Genomic DNA, 23,564 nt, shown 5'->3' on the forward strand with positions numbered 1-23,564 from the left:
CCTCCTCCCTCGGCCACCCGGGGGCCCCCCTCCTCCTCCTCCCTCGGCCACCCAGGGGGCCCCCTCCTCCCTCGGCCACCCAGGGGGCCTCCTCCTCCTCCTCCCTCGGCCACCCAGGGGCCTCCTCCTCCTCCTCCTCCCTCGGCCACCCAGGGGCCCTCCTCCTCCTCCTCCTCCCTCGGCCACCCAGGGGCCTCCTCCTCCTCCTCCTCCCTCGGCCACCCAGGGGGCCCTCCTCCTCCTCCTCCTCCCTCGGCCACCCAGGGGCCTCCTCCTCCTCCTCCTCCTCCCTCGGCCACCCAGGGGCCTCCTCCTCCTCCTCCTCCCTCGGCCACCCAGGGGCCTCCTCCTCCTCCTCCTCCCTCGGCCACCCGGGGCCCCCTCCTCCCTCGGCCACCCGGGGGCCCCCTCCTCCTCCTCCCTCGGCCACCCAGGGGCCCTCCTCCTCCTCCTCGCTCCCTCGGCCACCCAGGGGCCTCCTCCTCCTCCTCCTCCCTCGGCCACCCAGGGGCCCCCTCCTCCTCCTCCCTCGGCCACCCAGGGGCCCCCTCCTCCCTCGGCCACCCAGGGGCCCCCTCCTCCTCCTCCTCCTCCCTCGGCCACCCAGGGGCCCCCTCCTCCCTCGGCCACCCGGGGCACCCTCCTCCTCCTCCCTCGGCCACCCGGGGGCACCCTCCTCCTCCTCCCTCGGCCACCCAGGGGCCCTCCTCCTCCTCCCTCGGCCACCCAGGGGCCCCTTCCTCCTCCTCCTCCTCCCTCGGCCACCCAGGGGCCCCTTCCTCCTCCTCCTCCCTCGGCCACCCAGGGGCCCCTTCCTCCTCCTCCTCCCTCGGCCACCCAGGGGCCCCTTCCTCCTCCTCCTCCCTCGGCCACCCAGGGGCCCCTTCCTCCTCCTCCTCCCTCGGCCACCCAGGGGCCCCTTCCTCCTCCTCCTCCCTCGGCCACCCAGGGGCCCCTTCCTCCTCCTCCTCCCTCGGCCACCCAGGGGCCCCTTCCTCCTCCTCCTCCCTCGGCCACCCAGGGGCCCCTTCCTCCTCCTCCTCCTCCCTCGGCCACCCAGGGGCCCCTTCCTCCTCCTCCTCCTCCTCCCTCGGCCACCCAGGGGCCCCTTCCTCCTCCTCCTCCCTCGGCCACCCAGGGGCCCCTTCCTCCTCCTCCTCCCTCGGCCACCCAGGGGCCCCTTCCTCCTCCTCCTCCCTCGGCCACCCAGGGGCCCCTTCCTCCTCCTCCTCCCTCGGCCACCCAGGGGCCTCCTCCTCCTCCTCCCTCGGCCACCCAGGGGCCTCCTCCTCCTCCTCCTCCTCCCTCGGCCACCCAGGGGCCTCCTCCTCCTCCTCCTCCTCCCTCGGCCACCCAGGGGCCTCCTCCTCCTCCTCCCTCGGCCACCCAGGGGCCCCCTCCTCCCACGCCACCTGTGACCCCAAAGAGGGTCACACATGCACTCTGCCCTCGGGGCACCCGGTACCCACCGTCCTGGGATGCCATGATGGTGTACAAGTCTCCAGTGTGAGGGCTACAGGTAAACTCGCACTCAGCTTCTTTGGCCCCTGATTGGAGGAAAAGCAGTGGAGGCGATCCAGCACTTGACAAAGATCAAAGACCAGTGGCGGCCCGTGCGTTATGGGCGCCACCCTCCCTATTCATGTGCCCAGCCCCTTTGAGGACAACAGAAACATGAATTACTATGGCGGAGGGTGTATTTTGAAGCACGTGATTAGAGCCAGAGGCTCTAATAGGCTTCAAAATAGGGTGGGCTTGTGCGCAGAGCACTGTGTCCCGATCCCACCCTGTTAGTGTGAAAATAGTGAAAATTAATTTGCTATGCCACACAACGTTCCTCCCTGCCAATCAGCAGGCAGGTCAGTGAGACCTGTCTCCTGATTGGCCAGAGCATTAGGTGATCCTATTGGATGCCTAACGCTTTGGCGGAAGAGGAGACACGGCAGAAGAAGCCTGAGGAGGAAGCCCCGTCACTTGGTAAGTGCCGCCAGACCGACCGCGGGGGGGTTAAGTGAAGTGACAGCCGAGCCGGGGGACGCGCCTGGCTGCATATGATGGGCACAAGTGGCTGCAGCATTTGACTGGCACAAATGGCTGCGTTTGATGGGCACAGTCCGTGGCTGCGTTTGATGGGCACAGTGAGGCTGCTATTGATTGGGGGAGGGGGGGTGGTTTCAGTATTTTTCAGTTTGTTTGCACCCCGGCCCCCCCCCCCAAAAAAAAATTTTGAGCACCAGCCACCACTGTCAGACACTGCTGTATAATTTTCCTTGACCTCCTGTATATGTATTTTGCAGGCTCCGTGTGTCAGGCTGTTTTCGTTCCTGCACAGATTGCACAGCCCTTAACATTATGTACATGATGCAGTGTGCATCATATTGATGAGGAATGTCTTCTATGCAAAGGCTTGGGCCCCTCCCACAGGCACAGCTCTATTTTTTTTCTCGACCTGCCATTTATATACAAACGGGGCCCGCCCCCCTTCAGCAGAGCAGGCTAGGGACGGGGTGAGGCTAAAGGCGGTGCAGCTGTATATTTTTCCTTGACCTTGCTCACATTAATATAGACTGTGCTATGCACGGGGCCCGCCCCCTTCTCCAGAGCAGGCTAGGGGCGGGGCTGGAGGCAGTGCTGACGATAATGTAATTAAGGAACTCACTCCGCCCGCTCGAGTCTAAAATTTTCCTCGACTGAAAGAGTCTGCGCATGCGCGGTATAGCTGCGGCGAAGCCGCGCGTGTGCAGTGGAGCCCTGCGATCAGCTGTGTTGTGACGTAGCCGCACAGGAAGTGACGCGGTCGAGGTTCTGCATAGGTCGAGGAATTTTTTTTACCACACCGGGTTCTGTAAAGCTCCCCATACGTATACAATCTCTTTTTAAATCTACCCTTAACTATGTAGTTGTCGTGAGTGGTATAAAAATCTGGTAGTGATGTATACGGGGAAAATGTAATTTAAAAAGAAGGGGCATGGCAAATGATAGATTAATAAAGAGGTGTCTAAATTATAAATATAATTAAGTGTATTCAAATCCTTATGCGAACACACGATGCCTGGAATGGGGGGGAGGAGCTGCTGACCAGGATGGCCGCTTAGGCAGACCGTGGATTGACATGCTGCTAACACTGAGCGTCTGACATCTATTCAGCTGGTGCATGCTTTCGATATGCTACCGGCTTCATGCTGAGTAAATCCCCCTCACCTACCCAGCTGATTAGCACAGCACAGAGAGGCAATGCAGTACTGAAGCGGCAGCGAGAGCGATAGAGACGGTAGAGGTGTACCTGTGATCCATAGGAGCAGAGACCTGCGGGAGACGTGACGGGAGATAAGCCCGTGGAGAACCGTGAGTCAGGAGACAGTGGACGCAGGGAGGCGGGAACCTGTGAGTCTGCGAGAGCGGACGGCAGTGGTCCTCGCTTGAGAGCATCCTCTCCGGCAGTAATACCAAAAACGGAACGGCAGAGAGAAGACAAACCCAGGATCTCCAAACCATAAAGGTCAGCCGCCTACTTTGAAGCTAAATTACTATTAAGCTATTAATTCATTGAACATTGCTGAACTTTGAAGATTGGAGTTGCAGGCAGGACACGGGGGCCCTGTTTCCAGTGTTTCCTATATCATTCCCTGAAATGTTTGAGTATCTTGAAATTTGTGTAACATACTAAGGACATAAAGATATAGCTTTTAAAAGCTCTTAAAAGGAATTTAAGCATATAATACCCCCCTGCTTCCCCTGCCCCATCATTTTTTTTTTTTTTTTTTTTTTTTTTTTTTCAAATACAAGAACAGAGGACATCAAGAGGGAAGGGGGGAGGGGGAAGGGGAGAGAGAAAAGAAAAAGAAAAGAGTGATTAAGAGATAAAATAAAGGGAAAATAAGAAAAAGAAAAAGGACACGTAGAGAGTGAAGATAAAGGGGTTAAGAGGAGGAAAGAAGGGGAAGTAAAGAAACATGGCCCCTAAGAAGAGTAATAAGACCCCGCAACCCCAAAAAGGTAAAAAAGACAAAGCAGAAGGTACGAACAAAAGCACCACAGGGGTACAACCTACACAAACAACTGACATTAAGGAATTTTTTCAACAATTACAGTTGCAGATGCATTCTCCTCAGGTAACACAGATGCTACAATCATTGCATGATCTGTCAAATATAGCGGAACCAATAGAAACATCTAGATCATCAGGGGAAGAGCAATTAAATCACCCCAGAAATAGCTCACTAATGGACACAACAGGGTCTTCAAGCGAACACAAAGAGGAAGATAAAGAAAAATGGGATATAAGTGCTTATATTCGCTCGCTGCCCACCAGGGCAGATATGGACCAATACGTACATAGGAAAAATCATATAAAGAGGAGATTCAAGAGCTTAAAATATCTACAAAAAATATGCAAGAAAAGACAGACAATATTGATAAAAGAATGTTAAAAAAGGAACAGGAACTGTTAAAGATAAAGGAAAAAATGCAGAAACAAGAAACCCAATTAAAGCAAATAATAACCTAGACGAACAGGAGAATAGAAGCAGAAGATCCAACATAAGAATAAGAGGATTAAAAGAGTCAGTGGGCCCAAAAGAACTTATAATAACACTACAAAAAATATTCCAGGAAATTACCCAAGACATTGACATAAAAGATCTAATTATTGAAAGAGCACATCGGGTAGCAGGAATAAGGAAACCAGATATTAATAAACCTCGGGATATTATTTGCAAAATGCATTATGCTCACATTAAGGATAAAGTCATGCTTACAGCCCGCCAAAGCAAAAGTATTCAATTTGAAGGAGAACCTCTCCTGCTTTTTCAAGATATATCAAAATATACATTGGATCGCAGAAGAGCGCTGAAGCCCCTGGTAGAGCAACTAATAAAAAATTCACTATAGATGGAAATTTCCATTTCAGCTGCAAATCCAAAAAGGAGGACAGACTATCTCATTTAGAGATCTGGAGGACCTACCGGAATTTTTAGCGATTATAGGAACCGAAGAGCTAGCATTGCCGGACTGGCCCATAAAATATATGCAAACTTATAGAAAAATATAAGGGGGCCTGTGAGGGGGAAAGGGGAGGTGGGATTAGATGAAAAGATGGGAAAACCAAGTATAATCTCGAGTTAAAAATTGTTTTTTTTTTTTTTTTTGTTATGGCAATAGTGAAAATGTTTTATACATGTTGTCTGCACTAAGATTTCTAAAGTAGATGTGGAAATTTTTTTTTTTTTTTTTTGCTGTTGATTGCACTAAAAGAAATGTAAATGTATTCACAGATAATAATTTTTATAAGTCTTAACTAAATGATATGAAATGGTAATTATATACGGATACAGAAATAATATAGTAACACTAGATGGGGAATTTTTTTTTTTTTGCAATAGTGAAAATGTTTTATACATGTTGTTTGCACTAAGATATTTAAAGAAGATGTAGAAATTTTTTTTTTTTTTTTTTTTTTTTTTTTGCATCAAAAGATATGTAACATACACACAGATAAATGGATAATGATTTTTATAAATTCATACACTATGTGATAGGTTATGGTTATTTATGTAGTAGGTATATAGCACGAGGGAAATTTTTTTTTTTTTTTGGTCGCTTGTTTGCACTAAGATAATAATTGTTATGAAATGGTAATTATATACGCATACAGTAAATAATATAGTAGCACTAGATGGAGAATTTTTTTTTTTTTTGATGTAATATAACAGGATTTATGAAAAGGGACTGGAGACATTAATATTGGTAATTATACTGTAACTACAGTGTAATTAGCTGTATACGCAAAATGACACAGAGGGGTTTTTTTTTCTCTCTCTTTTCCCCTCTCCCTCTCTTTCCCGACAACTATGTTATAAATTATATTAGTATGTTCTCCCTCGGATGGGGAGGGGAGAGGGAGGAGGAGAGAAAGGAAAGATAAATTCTATAAGGTTAAAAACATAAATGCTTGGGAAATATTATAGTAATCCCCCTCCCTCTATACCCCTCTCGAAGAAAAGAGAGGGTAGGAAGGGAAGAGGAGAGTCAGGGGAAATAGAGACGAAAGTGATCCAAAATTAGAGTAAGATTAAGGAAATGATAAAATGCAGTAGGAGTCCAACGGTCGAGAGGCGACCCTTAGTCACCAGACTCAAAACCCCCCATAGTAGGGAACTTACTTAGATAGTAAGAAAGACTAATTTTTTTTAGTCAATAGATTGGGTGTGAGTGTGGGTTTTTTTTTTTTTTTTTTTTTTTTTTCCTTTCTCTCTCCTCTTGGTTCTATTTGGTCCTAAGACATGAAAATATGTTCTTACAATATTAGAGGTCTTAACTCAGCAACAAAAAGGTCACAGGTCCTATATTCTCTTCATAAACAAAAAGTGGGGATAATCTTTTTCCAGGAGACGCATTTCCGTACGGACCACGTCCCAAAGCTACAAAACAGATTCTACACTACCTGGTATCACGACTCCTTTCGATATTCAAAATCAAAAGGCGTCTCTATAGCAATACACAAAACAATACCTCATCAGGTGATGGAAGAATGACATAATAAGGATGGAAGAGCAATATTACTCAAACTTATCATATATGGCAAAAAGTATACATTTATCAATATATATCTACCTAACCAGGGGCAATATAGAGTAGGAACACAAATATTGAAACAGCTTATGGAAAAAGCTGAGGGGATAATAATAATTGGAGGAGACTTTAATATTGCCCTTGATAGGGAAATGGATACTACAGCACCCTCAATAGTGCAGATGGGTAGAGAGAAAAAAAACTTTCTAGAAATGATAACAAAATATCAGTTGATTGATATATGGAGGGTACTACACCCAACAGAAAAGGATTTCACATTTCACTCAGTAGCTCATAAGACATATCATAGATTAGATTTTTTTTCTGATTAATCAAAAGGGGATGGCCGAAACTCTATCTTCCGAAATAGGTAGTTCATTATGGTCAGATCATGCACCGGTATTTTTGGTTTTAGACCTTAAAGGTAACAATACTAAAGAGAACTGGAAGCTCAATGATAATCTGCTTCATGATGAGACTTGTGTGACAGAAATAAGGAAGGCAATATCAGATTTCCTACATGATCACAGGGAGGATACCACTTCTCTGCCGATCAAATGGGAAGCATTAATGTGTAATCCGAGGCCTTTTTATAAAACATGGGGCCAGATTAAAAAAGGTAAAAGGTAAAAGGGAACAGAATGACTCAACTGTTAAATGAGATACCCAAAATTGAAGCTCAACATAAACAGAACCCGGTGCGTGAAGTGTTAATAGAGTTAACGGAAAAGAAGATAGAACTAAAAACGTTGATAAATGAGCAAACCCTACGAATAAGAGATAGCAATCGTGCTCTGTATTATCATCAGGGTAACAAACCAAGTAAACTTCTTGCAAGGGCTCTGCGTCATCGGGGCAACGCACAGCCCATTGTTAAGATTAAATCAGAAAAAGGTGATACGAGATACGACCCAAAAGAGATTCTGAAAGAGTTCCAAACTTTTTACGCAAAACTGTATAATATTCCCAATTATGCCACGAATAGTGTTTCAGAGGTAATCCAACATAATATAGAGCAGTACGTGAGAGAAACAGCACTTCCTGTATTAGCTCCGACAGGTTACAACTAGACCAGGACTTTTCAGTTAGAAATACAAAATGTAATTGATGCACTAGTACTGGGGAAAAGTCCAGGCCCTGACGGCTTCACCCCAAGATTCTATAAAATATTCAAAGAAGAACTAGTCCCCATTATGACACAGACATTTAATGCAATATCTACATCACTATCCTTTGTCCCACAAAGTATGCAAGCCTATATCTCACTTACACCTAAACCAGAGAAGGATCATACCTTATGTGGAAACTATAGACCTATCTCTCTAACAAACATCGACCTGAGATTATATGCTAAAATAATTCCCAATAGACTTGCCCCTTTAATGCCGATATCCATACACCTAGATCAAGTGGGTTTTGTGGAAGGAAGAGAAGCTAGAGATAATACTCTAAAAACAAGTACATTGATGGAACATGCAAAAAAGGGACTCCATCCCATCCTGCCTATTGACGATTGATGCTGAGAAAGCATTCGACAGGGTGGGATGGAGTTTCCTTAGAGAGACCTTAGTACAGTGGGGACTGGGTCCTATACTTTTGGATAAAATAACGGCCCTATATAAGAATCCAACAGCTAAGATACGGGCGAACGGGGATCTATCGGATATAGTCCCCATAACAAACGGAACCCGCCAGGGTTGCCCGCTATCTCCAATACTGTATACACTGGTGATGGAGCATTTATTAGCGATCAGGAAAAATTTAGATATACAGGGAATTAAAGCAGGAGATAAGGAGTATAAAATGTCTGTATTTGCAGATATCTTAATGTACATCACAAACCCACTGATATCAATACCAAATCTGATAGCAGAATTTAATCGATTTGGTACATTAAGTAACTTTAAAGTAAACTATAGTAAATCCGAAGCTTTGAATATTAACTTATCAAGCGCTATGGTAGAACTTCTTAAAAAAGATTTCTCATTTAAATGGCAAGAGAACGTAATTAAATATTTGGGTATTTATATCCCTACTGATCTAGATAAGCTACAGGAGTATAACTATGTCCCAATGGTGCAAAGAATTGCAAAAACGTTACAAAATTATGAAAAGGGAATGTTCTCCTGGATAGGTAGAATAAGTATAGTAAAGTTCGTCTGGGGAGGCAAGACACCCAGAATTAAAAGAACGGTGTTAAATAAAACAAAAGAAGACGGGGGGCCTCGCCCTCCCGGATATAGATATATACCTTAGAGCAATAATGATAACCAGAATAGTAGACTGGTTTCACAACAGAGATAATAAACAGTGGGTAAAGCTTGAAGAGGATATTACAACTCTTAAGCTAAAGTCCCTTCCTTGGATTAAGAAAGCACAAAGACCACCGGAGAGGGAGATACCCTCCCTAGTGGTAGGAACATTAAAAGCATGGGATAATATGATAAAAAGAGGGAGTGGATCTACCTATAGAGGCCCAATGACCCCGCTATTTAGCAATCCAGAGTTTCCACTGACACTTGAAGCTAAAACATTTCTCAAATGGAAAAGAAGCGGGGACACTAGAATAATAGAAACGATGGAAGAAAATAAACTGCTCCCATTAGAAAAGATGGGGGTAGAACATAAAAATAAATGGATGCAGTATGGCCTGCTCCAGCGGTATATAGAGTCTTTAACAAAAGAATCCATAATAGATAGACCCCTGACAAACTTAGAAAAAATTTTTGTGCAAGAACTTAGACGCACCCATGTCTTATCTAAAGTTTATAAATATTTTATTTCAGAAAACAATAGACAAATATTACCATATGTTAAATGGGAATCAGAGATTGGAATAGAATTTCCTAGGGAAATATGGGGAAGGGCAATTATAGCGACTCATAAACTCTCAATATTGGCTAAACATCAGGAAAGAAACTATAAAATCTTAGCCAGATGGTATAGATGCCCTGTAGATTTACATAAAATGAACCCGGATAACAGACAGGTGCTGGAGGTGTCATCGAACTCAAGGCACAATGTCACACATTTGGTACTATTGCTCAGAAATTCAACCATTCTGGCAAAAGATATTTGAGATTTTTAGAGCACTGACTGGGATCGAACTATATCCAGAAATACAAGTAGCAATTTTATCTATGATTCCAGGATCAATAAAAAAGATAAAGGGAATTCTGAAATATTTTTTGACAGCAGCACGAACGGTCATAGCAAGAAAATGGAAAAACACACAGGCACCGTCTATTACAGAATGGGAATGTGAGATGACGGAGATGCGTACTCTGGAGGAAAGAATGATAATAGAAGGGTTAAAAAAACCAAGATTAAATATATGGACTAGATGGGAAGAGTTCAGAGCCTCTTCAGGATTTTTGAGGACAATATAGAAATAGTAAAGCACATAATGCTTTTTTTTTTTTTTTTTTTTTTTTTTAATAAATGGGTATGATCGAGGGGTGATAGGTAGGTAAATAGGTTTTAAATATAGGTTTTACATCCCTGATTAAGAATACGAAGAATTAAAATGTAAAAGAAATCATGAATGACGTTCTGATAAAAAACGAAAGAATTGTTTTATTATATGGATGTATATAGGTTTGATAAATGTATTTCTGAAAATGTTTTGATAAATAAAGATTATTAAATTAAATTAAATCAAATCCTTATGCGCTACTATATACTCAGTTGCCCTTATTCTCTCAGTGAACAGCCACAACCATTGGTGAGTGAACCCAAAACACTACAAAACAATGATAATTATATAAATAAATGGTGTGCTTATGCCACAATGTGTATCGCGTGTTTCAAAATTATGAAGAAAATTGTGAAAAAGTGTATAAAATTACATATAAATATAGTGAACCTATTTAAACACAATAACCATATGCGGTGAGTCCCTGCAGCAGATTGCAAACAAATATATAATATGTAATAACCCAAAAAAATTTCTTATATTGCACAAATATAGAATGTCCACGTCAGTGCGACCTTCAGAGCTACATGATTACAGTCCAAAAAAAAATCTCGTAATAGGAAAAAAAAAATTTCAACGTCCTATTATCCTCTTTGTGCCAAAATACAATGAATATCCACCACCAGTCAGTAAAATGGCCACTCCCTATATAACCCCTCCCATTACTGGGAATGCCAGTTTTTTCGCCAGTGTATAAAGGTGTTGGTCACGAGTAAAGATGTGCTGTGCTGTGCTCCACTGGAACAATCCTTGCTGGGGCTAGCTATGCAGCTGGATCCATTCAAAGTGTCTTTTTGGCTGAATTGAATGGTACCCGGGCCTCGTGTCTGAAGAAACAAGGTTTTGCCTGTAAACGCTTCTCTTTCAGAGAGCTGGACCCTGGGATTCAGTACTTTTGGTATTATGACCATAAAGTTTTACTGGCGATGGTGCTATTACAGGTCCAGGATTGTGGGCTCTTTTTTTTTTTTTAAAAGAGAGGAGCGGGCGGGGCGTTGGCATCCTCCAGAGCTGGAAAGTGTTTTATAAAAAGCACTATCGGGGTACTGGAGAAAAGAAACAAAGGCGCCACTCTAAGTGCAATAATTGGCAAAAGGTTTAATGACATCTTTAAAATTAGTACTCACAAAAGTACAATGTAAACAGGCATGTAGGCAAGACTGATCACCATTGTTACTGCTGCAAGCTGCGGAGGGACACGAGCAAGTGTGGCATGAAAGTGGTTTGGTGACACAGGCATTCCTTTTCACACATTTACTATTGCATCAGGCTGAGCGTTAATAGCAGCAGCAGTGGTTGGACTATTGCTCAAGCAGTGGATGCGATCCTTCTGGTAATACCTCTGCTTTGTGCATTGGGCTATGGTCGGAAGGGGGGGGTAAAAGCACCTCGAAAAAAGGGCTCTACAAAGATTTCTACAGCCACAAAAAAAGCCTAGAACCATCTCAAAAAAGATGGCATCCTCCCCTGAGAGTGATATGGCTCGTCAGAGTGAGCCATCAGGGACGTTGGGTGTTGCAACTGCTCTTAACACTGCAGCCCCTGTATATATTACTAAGGAGGTTTTTTCCTCAACCATTTTAGGCTTTGAGCAAAAGATTGATGCATTAATCGCATCCCAGAGTGGGACTAAGCGTAACAGGCCCCCGTCCATTACTCAGGACCCTCAAACTGAGGAACGGGGTGAGAGATGACGAATTTCTCTCAGGGGAGTGGAAGCACCCAGATAGTTTTTTCCTCCCAAAAAATTTTCAACACTTTATCCTATGGAGGAAGAGTTTAATAAGAAATGGGGGATTCCAGCAATTGATGCTGCTATATCCTCGGTAAACAAAAACTTGACTTGTCCACTAGACAATTCCCGAATGCTGAAGGATCCAACAGATAAGAAGTTGGAATTCCTTTTTAAAAACTATATTTCGCTGGCAGGTTCAGTGGTTCAGCCTCCACTGGCAGCGATCGGGGTGTCTCAGTCCTTAAAGGACCAGTTTAAAGAGGTACTCAAGATTATTCCTGATCAGCAGGCCCAAGATTTGGCCGGGATATCAGAGGCGTTAAGTCTTTCTAGCTTTGGATCATCTCTTGTCTCAGAGTGATATCATATCGGTGGTCCCCTTGGAAGAGCAAGGATTAGGGTTTTATTCAAACTTTTTCACGGTACCAAAACCAAACGGGGGTGTCAGATCCATTTTAGATCTCAAAGATCTAAACCGGTTTTTGAATATCCGCTCTTTTCGCATGTAGTCAATCCGATCATTGGTCTCCATTCTACAAGGTGGAGAGCTGCTAGCGTCAATCGCCATCAAGGATGCTTATCTCCATGTGCCTGTTTTTCTCTCTCACCAGAAATATCTACGCTTCGAGATGGAAAATCTTCATTTTCAGTTTCTAGCTCTGCCTTTCGGTCTAGCTACTGCACCTCGACTGTTTACAAAGGTCCTGGCTCCTCCTTTAGCCAGATTAAGGGCTCAATGTTTAACGATTCTAGCTTACTTAGACAATCTACTCTTGATAGATCAGTTGGTAGCCCGCTTAAACCAAAGTTTGGTCACCACAGTCTACCTGGAATATCTATGTTGGATTCCTATCCTAGAGAAGTCCTCCTTAAAACCATCAAGGAGATTGTAGTACTTGTGTCTGATCATAGATACAGCTCAGAAGAGGGTTTTTTGCCCCAGGCAAGGATCAGTTCCATAAGGGAACTGATTCAGTTGATCAAAGCAAAGAATCATCCTTCTATTTGACTTTGCATGAAATTGTTGGGAAAGATGGTGGCTTCATTCGAGGCTGTTCCTTATGCGCGCAGTTTCATTCGAGACTGCTGCAAAACGGTATCCTGTCAACTTGGAACAAGAAGGTCCAAGCTCTGGACTTCGCAATGCGTTTATCCCCCAAAGTGTGTCAAAGCCTCAGTTGGTGGTTGATATCCAAGAATCTTCAAAGGAAAATCCTTTCTATCAATTACCTGGAAGGTGGTAACAACAGATGCCAGCCTGGGGTGCAGTCCTGGAAGAAGCGTCTGTCCAAGGAAAATGGTCCAAATCAGAATTGACCTTGCCCATCAATATTCTAGAGATTCGGGCAGCACATCTGCCCTGAAGGCCTGAACTCCCAGATTACGGAATTGTCCTGTCAGAACCCAATCTGACAATGCCACAACAGTAGCCTATATCAATCACCAAAGGGGCACAAGAAGTAGTGCGACAGAGGTGAATCATATCCCATCTTGGGCAGAAAACAACATTCCTGGTCTATCGGCAGTCTTCATTCCTGGAAAAAAGAATTGGCAGGCGGACTACTTGAGTCGCCAACAGTTGTTCCCAGGAGAATGGTCTCTTTGCCCAGACATCTTTCTGTCAATATGTTAAAGATGGAGCATTCCGGACGTCGATCTGCTGTGTCCAGGTTCAACAAAAAGATCGACAACTTTGTGTCAAGGACAAGGGATCTGATGGCATGTGGAACAGATGCCTTGGTTTTTCCGTGGGATCAGTTTTCACTGATCTATGAGTTTCCTCCTGTTCTGCTTCTGCGCCTTCTTCGCAGGATCTATCAGGAAGGGAAGGAGGTGATTCTTGTGGCCCAGGAGATCTTGATATGCAGAGATCGTAAATATCGCGGTAGGGGACCCATGGACCCTACCACCACGGCCAGACCTTCTCTCGCAAGGTCCGGTATTCCATCCTACTTTACAAGGCCTGATTTCACTCCTATATCAACACATTAATGTACCTTCCAATGAAATACTGCCCTCATATACTGTCAAGTGGTCACAAGATATGGGTCATACCTTTGATATTAATGACTGGTCTAATATCTGGTTGGCTACTAAATCCTCCTCCCCAAATTACTTTGCGTTAAAAACCAATTTTAAAGTTTTGGCACGTTGGTATCTAGCACCGGCTAGGGGTGCAACGGATCAAAAAACTCACAGATCGGATCGATCCTTGGATCAGCAAAAAAAAAGACAAATCTTGTTACACCCACCGGAGTTTTAGATTTAACAGCTATTTTCAACACAAAACGGAGCTTATATGCATAATTACGTTGTAGATCGGACGGACTGTTTAGATGTTAAATTTTAAAAGCAGCAGCAAACCTGCTGACCTTACATGGTTGCTAATGTGACAGAACACCTCTTATTTTCACATTTAACATTAAAGGTGTTCTGTCACATTAGTAACCATGTAAGGTCAGCAGGTTTGCTGTTGCTTTTAAAATTTAACATCTAAACAGTCCGTCCGATCTACAAATACTGTATGCATATAAGCTCCGTTTTTTGTGTTGAAAATAGCTGTTAAATCTAAAACTCCGATGGGTGTAACAAGATGTCCGCTTGCCCTCTTACTCTCATTACAGTACTGTGCAGGAGTGTGGGGTGTAGCAAGATGGCGGCGACGAAACGTCACTTCCAGACGGGACAGCCGCCGCCGCTGGGTGTGCCAAGATGGCTGCTCCGGAGCTAGGCCAAAGCCGCGGCCTTTCCTATGGCCGAGGCCGCAGAGCGCTCCACGGATCGCGGGTGTGCCGATCCGCGGAGGTGACCTGTAGGGGATCATGATTCGGTGACGATCCGTTGCACCCCTGGTATCGGCCGGGATAGCAAAACTTGCTCCATCCTATTCGGACTCCTGTTTTCGGGGATGTCCAACACCTGGTACTCATTTCCATATCTGGTGGCTATGTCCGATAGCCCAAGAATTTTGGAAGAAAATCTTTGCTATGGCCTCTGGGCACCTCTATCCTTCCTGACCCGGCGACGGCTCTTTTGAATCTCAAATCAACTGATTTAATGCAAACTCAATTCAATTTATTCGTCCACCTTGCCACTGCAGCTAAACAAACCATAGCCAAAGCATGGAAATCTCAAACATTGGTAGTGGCTGAAGCTAAGCATAGGAGGAACAGAGCCCTTACATTTGCCAAAATGACGGCTATGGAAAATAATACTATAACTAAATTTCGTAAGATTTGGCAACCATGGGTCAAACAATATTTACCGCCTGATTTTGACCAGTCATTGCTAAGTATATTTTCTTCCTCCCCTCTCTGCCATTAGACATTTGCATTTCCTGGACGTGGGCCACACCACCACTCCGAGAGACTTTCTCTTTCTTCATTCCTTAATTCCCTTTACTCTTGAACATCTTTCCACTGCTATTCTTCTTTCTTTTTCTTTTTTTTATATATTAACCTAATAACACTGGGCTAGAGGTGAATGATACTTTTTTTTGCATTTGTTAAATGTAAATTAGAGCCCGTATTGTTCTTCTGGTTCTATTAGTACCATTTCTTCTTCATCTTTCCCTTTCTCTTTATCTTTTTCTTTTCATTTTATTATACTCATACATGAGTTCATATACCATCTTTATAAATAGTCATACAATGTTTAATTTCCTTACATCTCCGCCTCTTATGTATAAATTTTATTTACTATATTTAAAATTAAACACAAGTTGTTGTTTACTTTATTTCTTCCAAGATTTGCCAAACTTTCCCTTTATTTTAGTAGTGAACAATTTATCATCTTATGACCATGCCCCCATTCGTTCACAGTTTGATCCCATTGGGGTGGACGGGGGGTCTGGAGGCATGATTCATTTGATCTGCAGATCATTGAGGGAATTTTTATCTTTTTCTTTTTATGGATCTTATATTCTCTTTTGGATAGATCGGGTTTAATGTAGATCCTTTTGTTCTTTATCTTCCTATGTATGTATTAAAGTTTTTTTTCTTTTATGATTTAATGGAGATTGTAACATCAAATGTATGACATTGTCTTTAATATTTGTATCTTATGCACAAGCTGATACGCTGTTCTACTTAATTATTATTATAAATCTCAATAAACATATTGAACAAGAAATGAAGCTGGCCTTGAGTACTATTAAAGGCCAGGTGTCGGCCTTATCAGTGATTTTTTTTCAACGACCACTTGCTTCACACCCTCTGGTTCGTAGCTTTATTCAGGGGTTAACGCGGCTTAACCACTTGACCACTGGGCACTTAAACCCCCTTAATAACCAGACCAATTTTCAGCTTTTGGTGCTCTCACATTTTGAATGACAATTACTCAGTCATGCAACACTGTATCTATATGAAATTTTTGTCCTTTTTTTCACACAAATAGAGCTTTCTTTTGGTGGTATTTAATCACCACTGGGTTCTTTATTTTTTGCGCTATAAAAGAAAAAAGACAGAAAAATCTGTAAAAAAAAAAAAAAAAATTTTCTTCGTTTCTGTTATAAAATTTAGAAAATTAGTAATTTTTCTTCATATATTTTGGCCAAAATTTATACCGCTACATATCTTTGGTAAAAATAACCCAAATCGATGTATATTATTTGGTCTTTGTGAAAGTTATAGCGTCCACAAGCTATGGTGCCAATATCTGAAAATTGATCACACCTGAAGTACTGATGGCCTATCATTTCTTGAGACCCTAACATGCCAGAAAAGTACAAATACCCCCCAAATGACCCCTTTTTGGAAAGAAGACATTCCAAGGTATTTAGAAAGATGCATGGTGAGTTTTTTGAAGTTGTCATTTTTTCCCACAATTCTTTGCAAAATCAAGTGTTTTTTTTTTTTTTTTTTTTTTTTTTTTTTTTTCACAAAATTGTTGTTAGGCTATTTCTCACACACAGCATATGCATACCACAAATTACACCCCAAAACACATTCTGCTATTACTCCCGAGTACAGTGATACCACATGTGTGAGACTTTTACACAGCGTGGCCACATACAGAGGCCCAACATGCAGGGGAGCACTTTCAGGCGTTCTGGAGCACCCAGACCAATTCTGACATTTCTCTCCTACATGTAAAAATCATCATTTATTTGCTAGAAAATTACATAGAACCCAAAAACATTATGTTTTTTTTAGCAAAGACCCTAGAGAATACAATAGCGGTCATTGCAACTTTTTATCTCGCACGATATTTGCGCAGCAATTTTTCGAACGCCTTTTTTTTGGAAAAAAAAACTGTTTTTTGCTTTAAAAAAAAAAAAACAAAACAGTAAGGTTAGCCCAATATTTTTGCATAATATGAAAGTAGGAGTTACGCCGAGTAAATAGATACCGAACATGTCGCCTTTCAAAATTGCACACGCTTGTGGAATGGCGCCAAACTTCGCCACTTAAAAATCCCCATAGGCGACGCTTTAAAATTTTTTACTGGTTACAAATTTTGAGTTGGAGGAGGTCTAGGGCCAAAATTATTGCTCTCGCTCTACCGATTGCAGCGATACCTCACATGTGTGGTTTGAACACCGTTTTCATATGTGGGTGGGACTTGCGTATGCGTTCACTTCTGCATGCGAGCACACGGACAGGGGCGCTTTAAAAATTTTTGATTTTTTTTTTATTGTTCATTTTACTTTATTTTAGTTTGACACTTTTTTCCAAAAAAAAAATTTTTTTGATCACTTTTATTCCTATTACAAGGAATGTAAACATCCCTTGTAATAGGAATATGGCATGACAGGTCCTCTTTACAGTGAGATATGGGATCAATAAGACCCCACATCTCACCTCTAGGCTGTGCCTGAAATAAAAAAAAAAAAAAAAGATCCTGGCTTCGATCGTAGCGGTGAGTCGGTAGAAGCACCGGAGGGCGGCGGGAGGGGGGATATCCCCTCTCGCCTCCTGTAAGAACAATCAAGCAGTGTAACAGCCGCTATGATCATTCTTATGGTGTAGGGAATCGCCGGCTGAAAAAGCTGATATCTGAATGATATCGGAATGATGCCTGTAGCTGCAACCATCATTCAGATATCCCCGCACAAAGTCAAGGAAGTCGTATGACGGAAGGCGGGAAGTGGTTAAAAGGTTTTTTTTTTTTTTAAACACAAAGTTGTCCATTTATACAATATTTCTAACACATAGCATGTACATACCAAAGATGACACCCCAAAATAGATTCTCCTACTCCTCCTGAGTACGGCGATACCACATGTGTGAGACTTCCACAGCCTGGCCACATACAAAGGCTGAGTACAGCCGAGTATGGCTGAGCATGGCTGGGTATTGCAGAGTATCGCCGAGTATGGCTGGGTATTGCGGGGTATTGCAGAGTATGGCTGGGTATGGCAGAGTATTGCGGGTTATGGCAGAGTATTGCAGATTTTTGCGGGGTATTGCAAAGCATGGCTGGGTATGGCAGAGTATGGCTGGGTATCACCGAGTATTGCAGAGTATGGCTGGGTATCACCGAGTATTGCAGAGTATGGCTGGGTATTGCGGGATATTTCGGGGTATTGCAGGGTATGGCAGAGTATTGCAGGGTATGGCAGAGTATTGCGGGGTATGGCAGAGTATTGCGGGGTATGGCAGAGTATTGCGGGGTATGGCAGAGTATTGCGGGGTATGGCAGAGTATTGCGGGGTATGGCAGAGTATTGCGGGGTATGGCAGAGTATTGCGGGGTATGGCAGGGGTATGGCGGGGTATGGCAGGGGTATGGCGGGGTATGGCAGGGGTATTGCGGGGCATGGCAGAGGGCATTGCAGGGCATGCAGAGTAGTGGGGATGGCTGAGCATGGATGGATGGATGTCTCTGTGCAGCGCTGTGGGCACTACAGATGCAGCCCACAACGCTGCTACCATCCATCCATCCATCCCCCTCTCCGCTAACAGTGTACCGATCGGTACACAGGAGGGGAGGAGAGGAACCGGCGTCATCAGATGACGCCGGTTTGTTTACATGTGATCACTCCGTCATTTGACGGAGCGATCACATGGTAAACGGCCGCGATTAGCGGCCATTTACCGAGATCCGTGATGCGCCGGGTCCTCTGGTCCCGGCGGTCACGGATGCTCTCGAGTGCGCGCCCTAGGGGGCGCGCGAGAGCAGAATTCTGGGAGGACGTCCCTGGACGCCCTCCCAGAGTTAAGCAACCGCCCTGTAGCCGTAATTTGGCTATGGGCCGGTTGTTAAGTGGTGATCCTCCAGTTAGGTCACCCCTGAATCCTTGGGACCTGAATTTAGTCCTGTCGGCATTTTGCGCTGATACGAGATATTCTCTTGGTCCTTTTGACAAGGAATTTTTTTTTTTTGGTGGCCATATCATCTGCAAGAAGAGTATCAGAGTTGGCTGCTCTTTCTTGTAAAGAGCCATATTTGATTATTCATAAGGTTGTATTACGGACTCATCCTAATTTCCTACTGAAGGTAGTGTCAGGTTTTCATTTTAAACCAGGATATTATTCTGCCTTAATTTTTTCCAGAACCTCATTCTGCAGAAGAAAGGTCACTACATTCTCTTGATGTGGTGAGAGCAGTCAAGGTCTACTTGAAAGCGACTGCTCAGATTCGTAAAACAGATGTTTTGTTTGTGTTGCCAGAAGGTCCTAAAAGAGGACAGGCAGCATCGAAATCTACTATCTCTAAATGGACTTATCAAGTGATTGTTCAAGCTTATGGTTTAAAAAGGAAAATTCCACCAGGGCTGTTAGTACTTTCTGGGCAGTGCATCACCAAGCCTCCATGGCTCAGATCTGCAAGGCCGCAACTTGGTCTTCGGTCCATACATTTACCAGATTCTATCAAGTAGATGTAAAGGGTCATGAGGATATACCCTTTGGGCGCAGTGTACTGCAGGCTGCAGTATAAGTCCTCTAGTCTTAGTGCCCTACTTTTGTTGTGTCTCCCTCCCTTCAGTTGGCATTGCTATGGGACATCCCACATAGTAACCTACTATGGCTCTGTGTCCCGTGATGTATGATAAGAAAATAGGATTTTTAAAACCGCTTACCATATATACTCGAGTATAAGCCGAATTTTTCAGAACATTTTTTTTGTGTTGAAATTGCCCCCCTCAGCTTATACTCGAGTCAAGCACTTTGCTGCAGCAAAAAATGACATTTTCTGAACCGATTTTGGGGCCCCGTATTTCGGGGCCACTTGGTGCTAGAAACCCCAAATTTGGTGCGCAAACCAAATGGCCCCGAGATACGGGGCCCCAAAGTCGGTTCAGAAAATGTCATTCTCTGCTGTAGAAAAGTGCTTGACGTTTTCCAAACCGACTTTGGGGCCCCGTATCTCGGGTTCTAGGAACCACAGCTTTGGATATGTTGTAGTGCTATTTCCACTGGGTTTGCACACCAAATTCGGTCAACTGTGTCCATCTGCAGCAATGTAATTTCAGGACCCTTTGGGTCCAGAGACCCCAAATTTTGACTGCAGCTAGGGGGCATCTAGGAACCCTTAACTACCGAGTTTGAAGTTCTGCGCGTTTCTCACCCTAGGCTTATACTCGAGTCAATAAGTTTTCCCAGTTGTTTGTGGTAAGATTAGGTGCCTCGGCTTATATTCGGGTCGACTTATACTCAAGTATATACGGTACCTGTAAAATACTTTTTTTTTTTTTTTTTTTTTTTTTTTTGTACTTCACGGGACACAGAGGTCCCTCCCTTCTTTGGTATACACATGTATTGCTTTGCTACAAAACTGAGGCACTCCCAGTAATGGGAGGGGTTTATATAGGGAGTAGACTTTTTGTCTTAGGGAGTGCAAGTGTCCATCACCTGAAGGTGGCCTATAACCCACATAGTAACTACTATGGCTCTGTGTCCCGTGATGTACTTCAAAGAAAAGGATTTTACAGATAAGCTGTCTTAAAAATCCTATTTTTGCGATTCGGCACTGCTTCGCTTTAACTGACAATTGTGCGGTCCTGCGACGTGGCTCCCAAACAAAATTGACGTCCTTTTTTCCCCACAAACAGAGCTTTCTTTTGGTGGTATTTGATCACCTCTGCGGGTTTTTTTTTTTTTTTTTGCTCTATAAACAAAAAGCGAAAATTTTGAAAAAAAAGCAGCATTAACTTTTTGCTATAATATCCCCAAAGGAAATTTAAAAACAAAAAATTTTCTCAGTTTAGACCGATACGTATTTTCTACATATTTTTGGTAAAAAAAATTTGCAATAAGCGTTTGGTTTGCGCAAAAGTTATAGCGCGACTACAAAATAGGGGATAGTTTTGTGGCATTTTTATTTTTTTTACTAGTAATGGCGGCGATCTGCGATTTTTATCGTGACTGCGACATGGCGGACAGATCGGACACGTTTGGCGCTATTTGGGGACCATTCACATTTAACTAGTAGGGGGCGCTGCAGGGGTTAAGTGTGCCCTAGGGATATATTCTAACGGGGGGGGGGGGGGGTGGGCTACATGTGTCACAACACTGATCACCGCTCCCGATTTACAGGGAGCAGTGATCAGTGTCCTGTCACTAGGAAGAATTGGGAAATGCTTGTTTACATCAGCATTTCCCCATTCTTCCTCTCCGTGAGATGATCGCAGGTCTGTGAGGTCTCCGTGAGATGACATCGAGTCTGCGGGATGCGCGATCAACCTCGCGGCGGGCGCGCGCCCACAATGCTGTGTTTTAAGGGCAACGTATAGGTACATTAATATGCCTGTACGTGCCATGCTGCCGATGTATATCGGCATGAGCCGGTCGGCAAGTGGTTAAGGTATGACCATAAGGTCAAAAAACGCCTTTTGATCTCAATTGGGTATCCAGGTCCAGTGTATTTCCATAAAAAAGGAGGGTACCTGGTGTGGAAAGGACCGAGTAAGGGGTTACTTTTAGCAACAGGTAATTGATCAAACCAAAAAAAGTCAAAAGTATGAACAATGAAATTTATTGGTATCAAAAAGAGAAACTAATAAATTAGTAAAGTGCAGTGTATGGAACACGAATTAAGTCCAGGGTTGGACATTGAAGAGAGAGCCATGAACTATATCAACAGACAGGACAAAACAATACAATACAAGACAAACATCAAACACTGGATGCATTGTGTTAACCAGTAGTCATTCAGGTTTACTCTGTGATTTAATTTGTGGATTTAACTATTGGGGAATGTACATGGTCCCCATGTCCTAAATGTAACCAAATGATTGCTGGCAAATCCAATGGATATGGGGGGGCGGGGGGTCTAAAGGCTGCTCAGTGAGCTTTTTTTTGGCATGGCCTGAGATAAACCTAACAATAGGGATGTTATACTGAGTATATCTGTGATGATTGTTCAGCTGGGAGAGTTAATGGAAATATCAGTTCTGAATGGCAAACAAAATGTAGAAAAAACTAGGTACTATTGATACTGTAGACACTGAGGTTACCCTCTGCAACGTGCTGAATTTCCACCTGCTACGATCCATCCCACCAAAGATCCCCTTGCTGAGACTAGCTGGATCCTTTCCTCATGCTTCAATTATATGCTCAAATATAAACAAACTCATAGCGCAATATTGCATTAAAAACAATTATTTCCAGCATAGATAACAGGGTAAGAGCACATCTGCTGGCCACCTCACCAACTTCCGTGTATGAGACACCGTGTATATGGGACACCGGAACTGATGTCATTGGACCCCACCTGACGCGCCACCTGTCACGTGACTTCCTCAGGCATAGGCTATCCCTGAGGAAGTCTTGTGACGCAATGTGTTGGGTGGGGCCAGTGATGTCACTTCCAGTGTCTCGTATACTCGAAGTTGGTGAGTAGGCGATCAGCCGAGCTGTTACCCTACACTAGGGTATTTTGGTTAACAAACTATCTGTCCAGCCTAGACTTCTGCCCCTGAAATGTCATTGGAAAAAACAACTAGAAAAACTTGTGCTCCAACTACGCTGGGTGTGAATGGGGCCTGAAAGTGAAATGTATTTTTACACAAAAACAATGAAGCTCCATTCACATCTGTGTGTTTCAAAATGCATGCTTTGCTGTGCATTTCAGAATCCAATGAGAAAAATGCTGGGGCGGGGCCGAGCCACGCTCAGTGTGTGAATGGACACACAACAGTTCCTCGGGAGAGAGCCTACACAGGTGCCCCCATACTAAGCTGCTTGCCGGCACTCGGGCGGGAGGGAGGGGCCAGGAGTGCCAGTGGGGAACTTTCCAAGGAGGATCGAGACTGCTCTGTGCAAAACCACTGCACAGCGCAGGTAAGTATAACAGGGTCTTTTTTTAATCTGCCTTTTTAATATCGTATCTTTTTTTGTTTTTTGTTTTTTTTTGTGTTTTGTTTTTTTTTTTTTTTTGTATTTTTACATTTCTATTTTCTTTGTGTTTCCTAACGCAGAACCGTCCTCCCTGGATGACCACCGATAGGCCATTTCCAGCTCTGCATGGTGCTCCTCACTCTTTCCCTGCCCCTATGGGAGGGACAGGAAATGGTCCACCCATCCATTCTAATCCCACTGCTCCTCATCATCACTGGATGCAGCCACATCCTGGAGCCCATCACCCTGGTCCCCATCACATGGGTAAGATTTTGGATAGTTGAAACCTTTTTATATTTGATTATCGGAATTACACTAATTTTTCCTAATTGCAGGCCTCCTGCATTCTCACCCCATGGGTCTTATGCCACCACCTCCACCTCCACCACCTACTGGGCCAGCACCTCCCCCACCACCACCAACAGCCCCCACTTTGCCACCTTGGCAGCAACAAGCAACAGCTGCTCCACAGCCAACAGCACCCCTTCCTTGGCAACAAAGTG

General features: G+C 43.9%; 1 protein-coding gene across 7 annotated transcripts in view; it reads left to right on the forward strand.

Moving 5' to 3' along the window:
- Positions 1-23,564, forward strand: part of SF1 (splicing factor 1) — a 216,754-nt gene that overhangs the window by 178,447 nt on the left and 14,743 nt on the right. For all 7 annotated transcript variants that reach the window (XM_073605054.1, XM_073605055.1, XM_073605060.1 and 4 more), the window contains 2 exons: positions 23,142-23,325; positions 23,397-23,561. In XM_073605054.1, coding sequence (XP_073461155.1) covers positions 23,142-23,325; positions 23,397-23,561 — 349 coding nt within the window. The remainder of the gene's footprint in view (positions 1-23,141; positions 23,326-23,396; positions 23,562-23,564) is intronic.

Source organism: Aquarana catesbeiana, linkage group LG11 (genome assembly GCF_042186555.1).
Source record: "Aquarana catesbeiana isolate 2022-GZ linkage group LG11, ASM4218655v1, whole genome shotgun sequence".
Taxonomy (NCBI): Eukaryota; Metazoa; Chordata; class Amphibia; order Anura; family Ranidae; genus Aquarana; species Aquarana catesbeiana.